Source organism: Cervus elaphus, chromosome 30, assembly GCF_910594005.1.
Source record: "Cervus elaphus chromosome 30, mCerEla1.1, whole genome shotgun sequence".
In the NCBI taxonomy this organism is placed as follows: domain Eukaryota; kingdom Metazoa; phylum Chordata; class Mammalia; order Artiodactyla; family Cervidae; genus Cervus; species Cervus elaphus.
The window spans coordinates 16,925,169-16,943,095 of NC_057844.1; the positions used below are offsets into that span (position 1 = coordinate 16,925,169).

The 17,927-nt window shown below is 38.3% G+C and overlaps 1 protein-coding gene across 8 annotated transcripts in view; it reads right to left on the reverse strand.

Annotated features, from left to right (window-relative positions):
* ZC3H13 (zinc finger CCCH-type containing 13) overlaps positions 1-17,927 on the reverse strand; it is a 98,590-nt gene that overhangs the window by 21,925 nt on the left and 58,738 nt on the right. For all 8 annotated transcript variants that reach the window (XM_043891692.1, XM_043891687.1, XM_043891691.1 and 5 more), the window contains 3 exons: positions 11,817-12,127; positions 8,854-9,318; positions 1,187-1,378 (listed from right to left, as the gene is read on the reverse strand). In XM_043891692.1, the coding sequence (XP_043747627.1) occupies positions 1,187-1,378; positions 8,854-9,318; positions 11,817-12,127 (968 nt within the window). The remainder of the gene's footprint in view (positions 1-1,186; positions 1,379-8,853; positions 9,319-11,816; positions 12,128-17,927) is intronic.

Sequence of the window (17,927 nt, forward strand, 5' to 3'; positions counted from 1 at the left end):
AGATGAGAAAAATCTGGGAGGGACATGAAACTAGAAAAAAAGAAAAAAGAATAAGATATAAAAAAAGCATTATTAGGACACGGTGTTAGATTAAAGAGAATAAAGACTGGTGAATCAGTGTTTGGGAAGAAATAATTTCAGGCATTAACACAGATCATATCAACTCCAGCCTCATCTGTAACTAAGGAAATCATACACATCTTTCAACCCAAATGCATTAGGCTTGCTATAACAAACTCAACTCAGCAACTCGTATCTATGTCTCTGATCTCATCTATGCTCTCAAAAGTACAAGGTGTCTTAGTATCTTTGTTCTCCTCTTATTACGACCCATATCAAGATAAATGTTACCTCATATATAATACAGCCCACTGTGAAGCAGCAACACTCAGTTCCATCAAGTTTTATATGATGTTAACTTCAGCATTATAGCAAACCTTACTTTAGTAACTAGGCAAAGTTAGTAAGACCTTCATAAGGTCACAGATGTTCAAAGGCCTAACACATACTGACAATAAAAGCTTGTTTAAGAAAGTACTTATAACCCTTCTAAACGGCCTTCTAGTATCTTGCTTCAATACTGTTTTAAGACGTCTTCTAGTAGAGTAACGGAAAATTTTTAGCTTAGCTTAAAATATACAAGAATATAAAGTTAGCTAAACGAAGTATTACATATTCTCAGGAAGGAACATGAGTAAACTATTTCTGCAGACAGCCCCTAACCCATCATCACCGCCTTTGTCTTGTTCCTCCCTGGCAGTCCTTACAAGTCTGTGTATCACAGCTAGTGAGTGAGTGAGTGGTCAGGACACTCGGATGAGAAACTATCTCCTGAATCAGAAAATACCTGAAATGGCACCCAAGCACCTATGTTCCTGAAAACACTGTGGGCTGTTTGGTTAAGGTGAGAGACATACAGCAAAGCACCTCAACTCTTGCAGTATGCAAGTACCTACTCATTCAGTACCTGCTCTGTTACCACGTGAGTACTGGTAGCCAGTTATTTAGATAATCTCTACTAAAATAAGTAAAAAAAGATTATATGACTAAATAGCTTAAAATGTGGCAACAAACAAAAGTCTTAAAAGATATTTTATGTTAAAAAGTAAACTGATAATGGTTGGAAAAAACTACAATTCTCCCAATCAACACTGGTGACTATTTAACAGTATTTCACTTAACAAACCTCTGTCTCTGTTGTCACGACGGTCTCTCTCCCCGTGTCTTCTCTCAAAGGAAGAATCTCTTGCTTGCTCTCTGCTGTCTCTCTCAGGGTATCTGTCTCTCTCAGGGTAGCTGCTTCGCGTCTCCCAGCTGTCATGATAGTTGCTACTACTGCTGTGACTATCAATCTGAGAACCTCTTGTGCCTCGACTTCCTAAACAAAGGATATTCACACAAACATTTAACATATACACTTCATTCAACAAGTTGTCAGTCACAATCCTTTCTCCCCCAAAACATATAAAGATGTGTCATTGTTGGGTTTTTTTTGGTGAGTTTGAAAGTGTGGTAATCATTGTTGAAAATGATATTATATGCTGGATTAGAATACTCAAAGTGTCTAAGGACTGACTTGAGTAAGCTTAAGTCCTCATTTTCCCTTCCTAAAAAAAAAGGACACATAATGAAATCATAAAGCAAACAGACTCATTTCAATTAAGCCAAAAAACAATGGAACAAAAAATAAAACTATTATTGCATATCTAAATTACAGAAACACCATAGAAACATTTAAAATATGAATTATGGATATATCACATTGACAACCCTTTATAGTGAAAACATTCTAATATAGAACCAAGGTATGCTGTTGACAGTAGGTGATACCTGAAAATCTTCATTAAAAAACTGGGAAATGAATGTTCACAGTAGCTTTGTTATAGCCCCAACCGTAAAGTACCCAAATGTCTTTCAATGGGTGAAAGGTTAAACTAACTGTGGTACATCCAGATCATAGAATATTATAAGTTACAAACTACTGTTACACGCAATTACTTGGAAACTTAAGGAAATTCTGCTAGTGAAAAAGCCAATCTCAACAGGATACACACAGCAGGATTCAGTTTATGTAATACTTTTGAAATAATAATTACAAGATAATAGACATATTAGTGGTGGCCAGGGGTCAAGGACAGGGGAGGAGATTTGAATGTGGCCACAAACAGATAACAAATGGAGTCCTGTGATGATACAGTTGAGGATCTTGATTGTGGTGATGGTAATGCAAGGCTACAGAGTCACTATGGAAAATACTGAATAGTATCGAAGTTCATAAAAAAATTAGAGAACTACTATCTGATCCAGCAATTCCACTTCTGGGTAGAGAGCCAGAGAAACTGAAATTAGGATCTGAAAGAGATATCTGTACTCCCGTTATCTGTATTCCCATGTTCACTGCAACATTATTCACAACAGCCAAGACACAAACAACCTAAATGCCCAATGAGAGATGAATGGGGAAGAAATGTTGTACATACACATAATACTTTGGCCACCTGATGCAAAGAGCCGACTCACTGGAAAAGACCTTGATGCTGGGAAAGACTGAAGGCAGGAGGAGAAGGGATAACAGAGGAAAAGATGGTTGGATGGCACCACTGACTCAATGGACATGAGTTTGAGCAAACTCCCAAGAGATGGTGAAACCTGGCGCACTGCAGTTCATGGGGTTGCAAAGAGTCAGACATGACTCAACGACTGAACAACAACAGATATATATATAATGGATTTGTCTTCCTTGTTTTTAGTCACAAAGTGGTGTCTGACTCTTTTGCAACTCCATGGACTAGAGCCTGCCAGGCTCCTCTGTCCATGGGATTTCCCAGGCAAGAATATGGAGTGGGTTGCCATTTCCTTCTCCAAGTGATCTTCCTGACCCAGGGATGGAAACTGCATTTTCTGCATTGGCAGATGGATTCTTTACCCCTGAGTCACCTGGGAAGCCCTATAAAGGATTATTCACCCTTTAAAAAGAACACAGTCCTGCCATTTGCAACAACATGGAAGACATTTTGCTAAGTGAGATAAGTCAGGCACAGAAGGACAAATGCCACGTGATACCACTTACATGTGGAAATTAAAATAGTCACACTCATTGAATCAGAGAGTAGAATGGTTTTACCAAGGGGCTGCTGAGAGGGGGAACATGGAGGATTAGTCAAGGGGTACAAAATTTCAGTTGTACAAGACGAGTAAATCACAGAAATCTACTGTACAGCATGGTGTCTACAGTTGATAACATACTGGAAACTCAAAAATCTAGTAAGAGGACAGATCTTATATCAATAGCATTCTCATCATACACACATACAAATAATAATAGAGTGAGAGGAAACTTTCACATGTTAATGGCACAGATTGTGGTGGTGGTTTCAAGGGTATACACCTATCTCCAAGCTTATTAAGTTGTATATATTAACTGTGTATAGATTTCTATATGTCAATCATACCTCAGTAAAGTGGTTTTAAAAAAAATTGCATAGAGCTACACACACACACCTTACAGGTAACAGGTTTTGAGCACTGAAAGAATTACAGTATAATTCTAAATACTTTAATTGGGATGTTTTAATAATCAAAATATCTATAAAGACTATTTTAATAATTAAAGACTAGAGAAAGAAATTTTAAAAAGACTACAAATGAGCTACATATAATATCAAGGAATGAAAAGGTAAATGTCAGAATAGATGCTAAGAGAAAATTGATTTAAAAAAAAAAAAAAAAAGTCATGTCTGAGGATACAACTCAGAAAATGAAACAGAGACACAGAGATGGAAAACCTGAAAGTTAAGAATCAAGGAGAACACAACGGGAAGACTGAACAAATGTCTGAAAGTGAAAGTGAAGTCGCTCAGTTGTGTCCAACTCTTTGCGACCCCATGTCCATGGGATTCTCCAGGCAAGAATACTGGAGTGGGTTGCCATTTCTTTCTCCATAGGATCTTCCCAACACAGGGATCAAACCCAGGTCTCCTGCACTGCAGGCAGACTCTTTACTGTCTGAGCCACGAGGGACTCAAACATATGTCTAACTATATGCTAAGATAGAAAGATTGAAAGAACAGAATAAGCTATATCATACAAATACTAACCAAAAGAAATCTGTGAGTGGGATAATCTTTTTTAACCAAAAAGATAACATTCAGGATGAAGAGGATCATTCTGTAACAATAAAAGGAATAATTTGCCTTACATGTACCTACGAGCAAAGCCTCAAAATATTCAAAGCAAAAATTGATCAAATCACACAAAAATCACAAATTCAAAATAATAGTGGAAGATTCAGCTTACATCTCTGTAATGATAGAAAAAGCAGACTAGAAAGAAAATTAAATGTAGATTTGAAAGCATGATTAACAAACCTGATCTTAGAGACATACTTTACATACCTTGCAACCATTAAAAGCACATGCAAAATACATGAAAACTGACTGATGAGCCACAAAATAAGTCTTAACATAAAAAAAAATGCCAAAAAACTGAGTTCAAACAGTCTCCTCCAATAACAGTTAAAATTGAGGGTAGGGGGTTTATTTTAAAAAGCATGATTAGAAATTTTAAATCCTATTTCTACACAACTCATGAGTCAAAGAAAAAACCATACCATACTTCATAAAGTGTTTAGAACAGATAAATATAATCAGACTATCAAAGAACAGATAAATGCTCATTTATATATAAACTGTTCTCTTCCAGAAAAGAGAAAAAACAGAAGCAACACTTTCCAACACATTTTGATCTCCAAACCAAACAAAGACAGTATTAAAAAATAAAACCTATGCAATGGTATGCTGGCTCCAAAGAGCCACCAGCTTGCTTCTCTTCTCATCTTCACACTGAGTGGCCTTGTTAGTAGCTCAAAATCTGCTATGGTAGGAGTGATTTATACTATGGAAATTGGCATTAGCTATAAGCCAGGGCTTTCTTTCTGAAGAGAAAGTCGTTAAATATTTACACTCATACACTGATTATATGCCAACCTCAATTACAAAAAAGATTTTATGTCAAAATTAAATTTTAACAAACCTATTTTGGAACTTTTAAAAGAAATGAAATGTAAATTTATTTTAGAAATACAAGAATAGTTCTGAAAGTGAAAGTGTCAGTTGCTCAATTGTGTTCAACTCTTTGGAATCCCATGGACTGTAGTCCACCAGGTTCCTCTGTCCATGGGATTCTCTAGGCAAGAATACTAGAGTGGGTTGCCACTTCCTACTCCAGGGGATCTTCCCGATCCAGGGACCAAACTCGGGTCTCCTGCATTGCAGGTAGTTTCTTTACCATCTGAGCCACCAGGAAAACCTATTTAGAATAGTTGTAAATTAAAAAAAAAAAAAATAATAACATAAGTAACAAGGTAAAAGAGACTGACTATATGATCTTCTCAAGATACAAAAAAACAGGCATGACAGAAGCTGCCAGCTAAGTTAGGAAAATTAGGAGATACCCTTTGCTGGTGGCTTAGCTGTAAGAAACCTCCTGACAATGCAGGAGCTGCAGGAGACACGGGTTCTATCCCTGGATCGGGAAGATCCCATGGAAGAGGGTGTGGCAACCCACTCCAGTATTGTTGCCTGGAGAATTCCATGGACAGAGGAGTCTGGCAGACTGTAACCCCTGAGACTGCAAAGAGTTGGACACGACTGAAGTGACAATACACCCCTTAACACAATAAAAAGCATCTGCAAGTGGAAAAGAACTCCCCTGCCAAGGGAGAAGACTAGGGTTTGACTCCTGGGTTGGGAAGATTCCCTGGATAAGGAAATGGCAACCCACTCCAGTATCCTTACCTGGGAAAAGGAAACCCCACTAATGGAGGAGCCTGGCGGGCTACAGTCCACGGAATTGCAAAGAGTTGGACACAACTTAGCAACTAAACAAACAGCAAAAATCTACAAACACCATGCTTAACAGTGAAATGTCAGCAATAATTCCTTAAAATCTGAAACAAAGCAAAGAAGCCCATTATACGACTGTAGTCAACAGTGCACTGAAACAGCTGCTCAGCAGGTTACTGACAACGAACAAATATTACTCAGAAAGAAGAGCCAAGTATGTCTATCCCCAGATGTAAACGTTTAAGAGAATCTAATTGTATCTACCAAGAAAATACAGTATCATAATGTAAGACGAATATAAAAAATTTAACATTCCATACACCAGCAATAAGCATCAGAAAATGTTTTAAAATATATCATTTGGTGTGCCTGTATGCATTCACTTAAGCACTATTCAAAACCAAAAAAAAACGTTGCTTCAGTGATGTCCAACTCTTTGGGATCCTAAGGACCATAGCCCGCCAAGTTCCTCTGTCCATGAGACTCTACAGACAGGAATAATGGAGTGGTTTGCCGTGCCCTTCTCCAGGGGATCTTCCCAACCCAGGGATCGAACCCATATCTCTCAAGTCTCCTACAATGGAGGCGAGTTCTTTACCACTAATGCCTCCTGGGAAGCTCAAACACAGAGGATTCAATACCTTACGGCATACCCTACGATATACACTATGCACCAAAAGGAGGATGTGGCTGTTGACCAAGTTGACTGATATCTCCAAGATATTTTAAAGTGAAAACAGCAGCGTACAGAATATATAGTTGTTTTTAGTAAAAAAATTCTTAAAAATTATATTTGTAAAACCAGAAGAGAAAATGAATAAACATACATATTTGCTTATATAGAATGTTCTTCAGCTGGATGCATACAAAACTGGCTAGGACCAAGTCGGGAACAGGGGAGGCCTTCACTACGTATCTTGTCATAGCTCTGAAATTCTGCACCATGTGAACGCATTATTAAAAAGAGAATTTTTTTTAAAAAATACCATTTACAATGGCAACAAAAATAGAAGTTACCCAGGAATAAAACATGTACAAGACCTTAAAAGAAAAAGTTATTAATCAATAAATTTAATGTATTTGAGGTGAAAATCCAACAGTTTTTTCATGAAGCCTTAAAAAAAATTCATTTTTAAAAGACAGCTTTCAGAATGGGAGAAAATAATAGCAAATGAAGTAACTGACAAATAATTAATCTCAAAAATATACAAGCAACTCCTGGAGCTCAATTCCAGAAAAATAAACGACCCAATCAAAAAAAGGGCCAAAGAACTAAACAGACATTTCTCCAAAGACATACAGATGGCTAGCAAACACATGAAAAGATGCTCAGCATCACTCATTATCAGAGAAATGCAAATCAAAACCACAATGAGCTACCATTTCACGCCAGTCAGAATGGCTGCTAGCCAAAAGTCTACAAGCAATAAATGCTGGAGAGGGTGTGGAGAAAAGGGAACCCTCTTACACTGTTGGTGGGAATGCAAACTAGTACAGCCACTATGGAGAACAGTGTGGAGAGTCCTTAAAAAACTGGAAATAGAACTGCCATATGACCCAGCAATCCCACTTCTGGGCATACACACCGAGGAAACCAGAGCTGAAAGAGACACGTGCACCCCAATGTTCATCGCAGCACTGTTTATAATAGCCAGGACATGGAAGCAACCTAGATGCCCATCAGCAGACGAGTGGATAAGAAAGCTGTGGTACATATACACAATGGAATATTACTCAGCCATTAAAAAGAGTACATTTGAATCAGTTCTAATGATGTGCATGAAACAGAGCCTATTATACAGACAGAAGTAAGCCAGAAAGGAAAACACCAATACAGTATACTAACACATATATATGGAATTTAGAAAGATGGTAACGATAATCCTATATGTGAGACAGCAAAAGAGACACGAGATGTATAGAACAGTCTTTTGGACTCTGTGGGAGAGGGCGAGGGTGGGATGATGTGGGAGAATGGCATGGAAACTTGTATATTATCATATGTGAAACGGATCGCCAGTCCAGGTTTGATGCATGAGACAGGGCACTCAGGACCAGTGCACTGGGATGACCCTGAGGGATGGGATGGGGAGGGAGGCGGGAGGGGGGTTCAGGATGGGGAACACATGTACACCTGTGGCGGATTCATGTCAATGTATGGCAAAACCACTACAATAAAGTAATTAGCCTCCAATTAAAATAAATAAATTTATATATTAAAAAAATATATGAAAAAGCAAAGGGCTAAGAAAAGCCAAGACAACTATGAAGGAGAAGGTGATGGGCTTTCATCTTACTGTGAAACTATAATAAACCAACAGGCCTATAGAAAGAGTAAGAATGGTCAGAATTCTGCAGCAGTGGTTTGGGGAGGGGAGCAAAGTGGGTGGAGGAAGAGAGATGTCAAAGTTCACTCAGTCCAGGCAGCGTGGAGATAGTCAAATTCACTTAGGTAGGTTTTTATTGATGATAATGGTGATGCCAAATGCTTTTTAGAGGAAGATAAGAAAAATGGCTCAAGATCCTGACATGGGATGTTTTGAAGTGGCTTTGAAGCAAGCACCAAGTACTGAAGAACACATGAGTCAATCATTTCTGACACCACCAACTTTGAAAGTCTATCGTTTTAAATCTCATTTTAATGATCATTTTATCATATATTTATCTATTAATTAGAAATCACTTCATTTTGATGTTTTTTTTTTTTTTTTTTTTTTTGCCTGATAGCAATTTTCTTAGTGTTCCACATTAACCAAGATGGTAGTCATGACTGGACATAATTCAACTAGGGGGTATGTGGGGGGGGTCCCTAAATCAGGCCCCATTTATCTTCTGCTACTTTAGCTAATAATTCCTACTAGGAATTTATAGAGAAGATGAAAAATTCAATTAATTGAAAATTATTTTGACAAAGTGATAATGAATGTCAGAAATAAACAAATCTTAGGAGATTTCATAATTTCTATATGAACATACAAGATACAGTTCACAGACAAGTCAAAAACCTTACCCTTTTCAGGCATCTCTGGAGCTCTTCCTCTACTTCTGCCCATCCGGTCATTCCTAATCTCACTTCGAGACTCATTTCTGGAGTCATTCCTTATTTCAGTGCGAGAACTTTCTTCTCTCAGATGGTTTCTGCCATAACTTCGGGATTCTTCCTGATACGCGTCCTCCTTTCGATGAGCATCTCGACTTTCACGGTCCCTGTAGTCGTGGGCGTCACGAGTAGACCGAGCATCCCTGGGGTCGCGGCTCTCTTTGTTGTCTCTGCTATAGTCTCTCATCTCCCTGGAGTCCCGAATGTCTCTAGAGTCTCTTAGTTCCCTTCGGTCTCTAGTATCTCTGGCATCTCTTCGATCCCGCCCATCTCGAGGTTCTCGGTCATCCCTGTGGTCTCGAGAAGAGCTCTGATCCTGTTCATACTCTCGTTCTTCTCTTGTGTCCTTTTCCCTGTCCCTTTTACCTCTAGTCTCTGTAAACATAATTTTGGAAATACCCTGTAATTCCTTTCACAAAATTCTAGGAAACTAGACAATGTATTCAAATACAGAGCTTTAAAATTTTTATTACAATGGTAATTCATGTTCTTTACAAAAATTAAAAGGAGAAAACATGGGCAAATAAGAAAATTAAACCTATCTGTAAGCTAAAATTCCAAAGGTAATTTTATTAACATCTGGATTATTTGTCTTGATTGAACAAACTTTGAACATGATATTCTGGTATCAACATACCCATACATAAGAGCTGAAACAAGTAAGCTGATCTCCTATCAATCCTATCAATGATGGCTTACTTTTAGAAATCACTTTTAGATTCAAAGGCACAAGTGACTTTAACTCATCTCTACTAAGTATTAGGCCAGACTAGTTCACAGATGACCTCCAATGTACTTAAGCACTTGAGAGTAATCTATAGTTAGTAAGCTGGCTGGCAAAAATATACTGCTATTCACCCTTTCTCTTTTTTTTTTTTAAACTATTTAGTCAACTCACACTCCCATCTCTAAAGCTTCTTTTACTTAAAGCATTTTCTAACATTTCATGGGAAAACTTTAAAAAACAACTTCAGTTTTTAAAAAGCTGGAATGAACCTCGATAGTTATTTAATTCAAACTCATCATCGTATACATGAAGGAACAGAGGCCAAGAGCTTAAGTGGTTTAGTCAGCCTCATATATCGTGGGAATTTGCAAAGAATATTTCTATTCTTTAGAAATATCTAGAGAAACATAAATTGATTACAGCATAAATCTGAAATGAACTGAAAGAATTAACAAGAGACCCTCAAAGAACAACCCTTGTACTTTTTTTTTTATCAGATTCCTTCATAAATTGCTCTTATACTCTGGAACAACCACAAGATCTGTCACCATTTTAGCAATTTTATAGTAGTCTAGGACCTATGGCTAGGTCCGTAGACTTTCCCTGTCTAGTATTCACGAGATCCTCATAAATAACTTATTTCCTCTGCCTACATCCATTAATGCCATCTAAGCATAGAAGCACTAGGCAAGAATCTGACAATGTCCCAATTTTTTTTTTTTTTTACTACATTTATGACTTCACGTCCTCCTCCAATAGCAAGAAATTTGATCACTTAGCACTAGGTTCTTCTTTTATGATGCTCCCAGCTGTCTTTACAAAGACACCCAGTTACAGTATTTGCTCTTTACCTACCTCCCCCTCCTTTCACTAAAATTATTCTTATTTCAAAAAATGACTTTCAGAAGATTAAACAAACATCCTCCTTAAAAAGAATCAAAAAGTGTATGGTTTATTATTAAAAGGATTCATATAACATAAAACCCCCTTACCACAAAAAAAGCATTCCTGTCAGAATCAACTGCATACTAAATTTCCCCTTCATTCGGGGAATTGTGTTTAATAAATAGTATTTTGAAATAATAAAAGAGTTTTAATTCAATAAGCAGTCACTAAAAATATACCATATTCCCAGTCAACCCTAGTTGTTGATAGGTATAAGAGCATTTTCCCCACTTACCAATGTTTTATATATACTGCTGTGCTGATCTGGTTCCAAAATCATGCATACAAGGAATAATTCTCTAAAATATGGGCTCTGTCTAGTCCCTATCTGTGCATCCATCATTTCTAGAATAAAATAATTATTTTCTTGCACTGTTGACTGGAGGAGAAGAAGTTCAACATGTTTCATAGGAGACTGCTATGTGATGCAGAGACTTTAAAAGTGCACATTAAACAGAAATGCTGTTGCAAGTAAGCACGTATTTCCTGAGTATTCTTTATGTTAAAAAAAACTAGCTCAGAAGATTTTAGGAAAAAGGCTTGCTAAGTTAAATAAACAACAAGAAGCTTAGACAAGAATTACAGAAAGAGATGAGAGTGATTCAATTGTACTGCCAAGTAATAACATCTCAGCTTAAAGACGGAATAGCAAATTCAAAGTTAATGTAATGCTCAGGAATCTAAAAACTGTCTTGCTTACTTCTTTGTTGAGTTAGACCTGGAAAACTGATCACTTGGTTCCCACGGGCCTTCTGAACATTCCCCAGCCCACACCTTTTTGTTAAGACACCTCTGATATGTTCCAACTCTGCTCCCTGGTTTGTTGCTTTTCTTTTAACCTCTTCTGTTGTTTTTAAAGAATTAGCTAAAGAATTAGACTGACACTCTTAAGAATCATATAGCCCCAAATTTCTAGAACTTGAGAATACTCAAGTAAAACAATGTACTGAAAGAAAGCAACAACTTAATACGCATATAAATGCCCAATTACACGTATCTAGTAGCTTACATTTCCATGTCCTCAAGCACCTCCTATTGCCCTAGAGAGCTCTCATCCACGTGTTACAGAAAATGTAGTATAACACAGTTCTCTTCTACCCCTTATTCTAACAATAAGTCTGAATGTCCAATTTTTTAATAAAGAAAATATCCACTTACATAAAAGAATGCTAAAAAACCCACAATACTGCCGAGTATTTACCTTCCCTCCTTTCATGACGCCGATCGTGAGACTGTGAAGTTCGCTCATGATCGTGCCTCCCCTTCTCTCTCACTGGAGAGCGATGTCTTGGAGGGCTTTGCTTTCTCTGAGGAGAAGCCAAAGAATGTGAAGGATAGGGAGAAGCAGAGCGGCGTAAAGGTGGAGTTATTGTCCTCTGATAAGATGGTGAAGGAGTTCTTTTTCGGCGAGGAGAAGGAGAATGTCTTTGAATCGACGATCCTGACTGTGAGGAAGATGAGTGATGTCTAGAAGATATTGGAGAATGATGTTGTCCTGCTGGGGAAGTGGACCTGTAAAGAGAAACAACAATAAAAAACTGGATTCAAGAGCCTTCACTTCTAGCCAAAGGAAAGTCTTTTAAAACAACAAACCCTGAATATAAAAGTTAAAGCTAAAAGTGTGAATAATAATTTTAATTCAAAATGATGTAAAATCATTAACAGGCTGATTTTTAAGTCCGTTTGAAGCAAACAGTTCTAGATGAGACACATGTTGGCCTCCGGAGCTTTGGCTCCATGGCACACTTCCTTTTCCCAGGTAACACCCTCCCTGATCACAAACGGTTCTTATTGTCACATACAGTACGGAATTCACTCTTAACCAGAGATGATCTCTGTGTGAATAGGTACTTAGAGGACGGAATCCACAAAGAGCTAAAGAGAAAACATACTAGTGATATCTAGATAGATATGACTGGCTGTGAGAACGCCTATAAATCAGGGTTGTGGGAGAAGCGAAAAGCTATCACCAGCTATACCAAGCATAAAGTTTGACTGCCTGGGCTGACATATAGGATGGGGAAAGAACACTAGGGTTAAGGAAAGGACATACTGCCTGTACTGTCTTTATCTTAAATAACCTACCTTTCAGTCTTGGGCAGTACAAATTGAGATTTAGTTCATAAGCTTTAGTTTAACTAAGGCTTCCTCTACTCCCTTCAAATCATCTTGCTTGACTGCTGCCATAGAAAAAACTTAAAAATACATGAAGCACATCTGAATCACTCCTGTGATCTGTTAGGTCCTAGGCTCTGTCTACAATGAATATGCAAAAGCTATGTGTGATGGAGAACTAGAATACATGCATTTGCACATTAACTGGAAAGAAACAGGACTAACATTTAAAAAAACAGCATTCCAGACATCACATACTGAGATACGTATCATATTTTTCAAAGCAATCATTTCAAGGCTACCTGCTTGTTCAAAAAAATTATGAGTTCCTGTCAACGTATTATGGAATTACCTTCAGTGCCTACGATGAGTATTTTTTAACTTCTGCAATGCTGAGAAAGTTATTAAACCAAGATTCCTCAATCTTGGAACTACTGACATTTTGTATGCAGTACTTCTTTGTGGCGGGGGCTGCCCTGTACATTGGAGGATGTTGAGAGCATCCCTGGCCCTACCCACGAGAAGCCAGTACCATCTAACTCCGACCCCCATTCATACCAGTAAAAATTCCTTCATATAGCTCCAACTGTCTCCAGGGAGGTAAAATCAAGCCTGGTGGAGAATCCTTGCCCTAAACTATGCTGTTTATAAATGATGCCTTAGTAGAACTTTTATCAATAAGAGGTTTAAATCTATGAAATACACGTTGCTGAGCCAGGAAAGTGGTCTAATATGTTGGAAAAGATTTTGTAAAATAACGAGCTAAGCAAACAAAAACACTTTTTGGATAATAGTTGACAGTAAAACAATAAAAATCAGTAAATATCAGCTAACTAGAACACCACACTTATCTAAACATTCTAGCTACTTATGATTACAAAACTTTCATACTTTTAAAGAATACTGGTATTCTTTCCTCATATACAAAAAATAAGACATACACCACCAGAATTAAACTGACTCTAAACTGGAATTTATTTACTAACAGATATGAGCAGAAATGCTCAGTGGGTCTTAGCCAAATCTGGCAAACCATTTATGACGAAAGGCTACTCATATACTGAACAGAAAAATTATTGCAGGACTGAGAAATTCTCCTAATTTGACTACTGTTTGGTGCTTTCCAAATTCAATTTCCTTAGGTTCTGATCAATTTGGAAACACCTAAATTGGAAAAATAAACAATGTGGCTCTCCACTGAACTGACATTTTGGTTAGCTTTGAGTTTGTTTCTGGGATAAACTCAAAATTGTTTCAGGAATGTTTCCAACTCCTTTTGGTGATTTGTTCACAAAACTTAAATAAAATAGTTCACAACACTGTCTTTTAAAAAACACATTACAGTCTAATTACATCTCTATTCAAATTTGGCGTCTACTGCTGCTGTTGTTCAGATATTAGGTCATGTCTCTTTGTGACCCAGTGAACGACAACATGCCAGGCTCCTCTGTCCTCCATTCTCTTCCTGAATTTGTTCAAACTCATGTTCACTGAGCTGGTGATACTGTCTAACCATCTCATCCTCTGTTGCTTCTTTCTCCGTTTGCCTTCTATCTTTCCCACCATCAAGGTCTTTTCCAATGAGTCAGCTTTCGTATCAGGTGGCCAAAGTATTGGAACTTCAGCTTCAACATCAGTCCTTCCAAAGAATATTCAGGATGAATTTCCTTTAGGTTTGATCTCCTTGCAGTCCAAGGGACTCTAAACAGTCTACTCCAGCACCACAATTCAAAAGCAACAATTCTTCCACACTCAGCGTTCTTTCCGGTCCAACTTTCACTTCCAAATGTGACTACCTGAAAAACCATAGCTTTGACAACACAGACCTCTGTTGGCAAAGTGATGTCTCTGCTTTTTAATACTCTGTCTAGGTTGGTCATAGCATTCCTTCCAAGGAGCAAGCATCTTTTAATTTCATGGTTGTAGTCACCATTAACAGTGATTTCGGAACTCAAGAAAATCTGTCACTGCTTACAATTTTTCCCCTTCTAACTGCTATGAAGTGATGGGAATGGATGCCGTGATCTTAGTTTTTGGAATGTTGAGTTTCACGCCAGCTTTTCCACTCTCCTCTTTCACTCTCATCAAGAGACTCTTAAGTTTCGCTTCACTTTCTGCCATTAAAGTGGTATCATCTGTAAATCTGAGGTTACTGATATTTCTCCCGGTGATCGTGATCCCAGCTTGTGATTGATCTAGCCCAGTATTTCACACGATGTGCTCTGCATATAAATTAAATAAGCAGGTGACGATATACAGCTTTGTCATGTTCCTTTCCCAATTCTGAACCAGTCAGTTGTTCCACGTCCAATTCTAACTGCTGCTTCTTGACCCACATACAGGTTTCTCAGGAGACAAGTAAGGTGGTCTGATATTCCTGTCTTTTTACGAATTTTCCAATTTGTTGTGATCCACACAAAAATGGAAGAAAAACTTCAGTTCAAGCTTAGATAATCAAGCTATCATATTAAGGACAGAACACCAATGTATTGTCAAGTTATGTCTCCAGCATTTTAACCATATTTTTCTACTTATCCTTTTGGGCAGGGAGAGGGGAATTTGTTGATTTAATCATCTATTAAATGAATGTTTGCATCCCCTCCCCCTTCTACTCCAAATTTATATGTTTGAGGCCTTAACCTCCAAGGTGATGCTATTTGGAGGCAGGGCCTTTGGGAATAATTAGGCTTAAATGAAGTCCTGAGGGTGGGGTTCCCATAATGAGATAGCGTCCACATAAGAGGAGGAAGAGACTGTAGAGTTCTTGCCCCCCTGTAAGTGAGGACACAGTGAGAAGACAGCCATGTGCAAACCAGGAAGAAGGCCCTCACCAGGAACCAGATCTGCTAGCACCTTGACCTTGGACTACCCAGAAACCAGGTCTGTGAGAAATAAATGCCTGTTGTTTAAGTTACCCAGTCTATGATATTATGTAATAGCAGTCCAACGTTCCTAAGTATCACAGCATTTTTACATTTTCTTCTATTGCTATTTTTTTTTTTTAAGTCTGAAGACTGAAAAATAGTGAAAAGAGAGAGAGGATCTGTTATCAAAACAAGATGAGTCAAATTATAGATATAAGTCTAATTGGTCCCACACCTATGTTCATTCTGCATATACAAAAAAAGAGGTGACTCTAGGTAATAAAACTGTCTTGAAATCTGACCAAAACTGTTAGCAATTAAGCTTCTAGAATATTGCAGGGATGTAGTAAAATACATTTCACATTAACTAGTACACTCTAGTGCCTGAAGAACTATGGATGGAGGTTCATGCCATTGTACAGGAGGCAGTGATCAAGACCATCCCCAAGAAAAAGAAATGCAAAAAGGCAAAATGGTTGTCTGAAGAGGCCTTACAAATAGCTGAGAAAAAAAGAGAAGCTGAAGGCAAAGGAGGAAAGGAAAGATATACCCATTTGAATGCAGAATTCCAAAGAAAGCAAGGAGAGATAAGAAAGCCTTCCTCGGTGCAATGCAAAGAAACAGAGGAAAACAATAGAATGGGAAAGACTAGAGATCTCTTCAAGAAAATTAGAGATACCAAGGCAACATTTCATGCAAATATGGGCACAATAAAGGACAGAAATGGTATAGACCTAACAGAAGCAGAAGATATAAAGAAGATGTGGCAAGAATACTCAGAAGAACTATACAAAAAAGATCTTCAAGACCCGGATAACCACGATGGTGTGATCACTCACCTAGAGCCAGACATTCTGGAATGTGAAGTCAAGAGGGCCTTAGGAAGCATCACTATGCAAAGCTAGTGGAGGTGATGGAATTTCACTTGAGCTATTTCAAACCCTAAAAGATGATGCTGTGGAAGTGCTGCACTCAATATGCCAGCAAATTTGGAAGACTCAGCAGTGGCCACAGGACTGGAAAAGGTCAGTTTTCATTCCAATCCCAAAGAAAGGCAATGCCAGAGAATGCTCAAACTACTGCACAATTGCACTCATCTCACATGGTAGCAAAGTAATGCTCAAAATTCTCCAAGCCAGGCTTCAACAATACGTGGTCCATGAACTTACAGCTGTTCAAGCTGGTTTTAGAAAAGACAGATGAACCAGAGACCAAATTGCCAACATCCACTGGATCATTGAAAAAGCAAGAGAGTTCCAGAAAAACATCTACTTCTGCTTTATTGACTATGCCAAAACCTTTGACTGTGTGGATCACAATAAAATGTGGAAAATTCTGAAGGAGACGGGAATACCAGACCACCTGACCTGCCTCCTGAGAAATCTGTATGCAGGTCAAGAAGCAACACTTACAACCAGACTGGACTGGTCCAAAATGGGAAAGGAGTATGTCAAGGCTGTATGCTGTCACCTTGCTTACTTAACTTATATGCAGAGTACATCATGCGAAATCCTGGGCTGGAATGCAGCACAAGCTGGAATCAAGATTGCTGGGAGAAATATCAATAACCTCAGAAACGCAGATGATACCACCCTTACGGCAGAAAGGGAAGAAGAACTAAAGAGCCTCTTGATGAAGGTGAAAGAGGAGAGTGAAAAAGTTAGCTTAAAGCTCAACATTCAGAAAACTAAGATCATGGCATCTGGTTCTATCATTTCATGGCAAATAGCTGGGTAAACAATGGAAACAGTGACAGACTTCCTTTTCTTGGGCTCCAAAATCATTGCAGATGGTGACTGCAGCCATGAAATTAAAAGACGCTTACTCCTTGGAAGGAAAGCTATGACAAACCTAGACAGTGTATTACAAAGCAGAGACATTACTTTGCCAACAAAGGTCTGTCTAGTCAAAGGTATGATTTTTGTCATGTATGGATGTGAGAGTTAGACTATAAAGAAAGCTGAGCACTGAAGAATTGATGCTTTTGAACAGTAATGCTGGAGAAAACTCTTGAGAGTCCCTTGAACTGCATGGAGATCCAACCAGTCCACTCTGAAAGAAATCAGTCCTGAATAATCATTGGAAGGACTGATGCTGAGGCTGAAACTCCAATACTTTGGTCACCTGATGTAAGAACTGACTCATTGGAAAAGACCCTGATGCTGGGAAAGACTGAAGGCAGGAGGAGAAGGCGATGACAGATGATGAAATGGTTGGATGGCATCACCAACTGGATGGACATGAGTTTGAGCAAGCAACTGGGTGACGGACAGGGAGGCCTGGCGTGTTACATTCCATGGGGTCTCAAAGAGTTGAACATGACTAAGCGACTG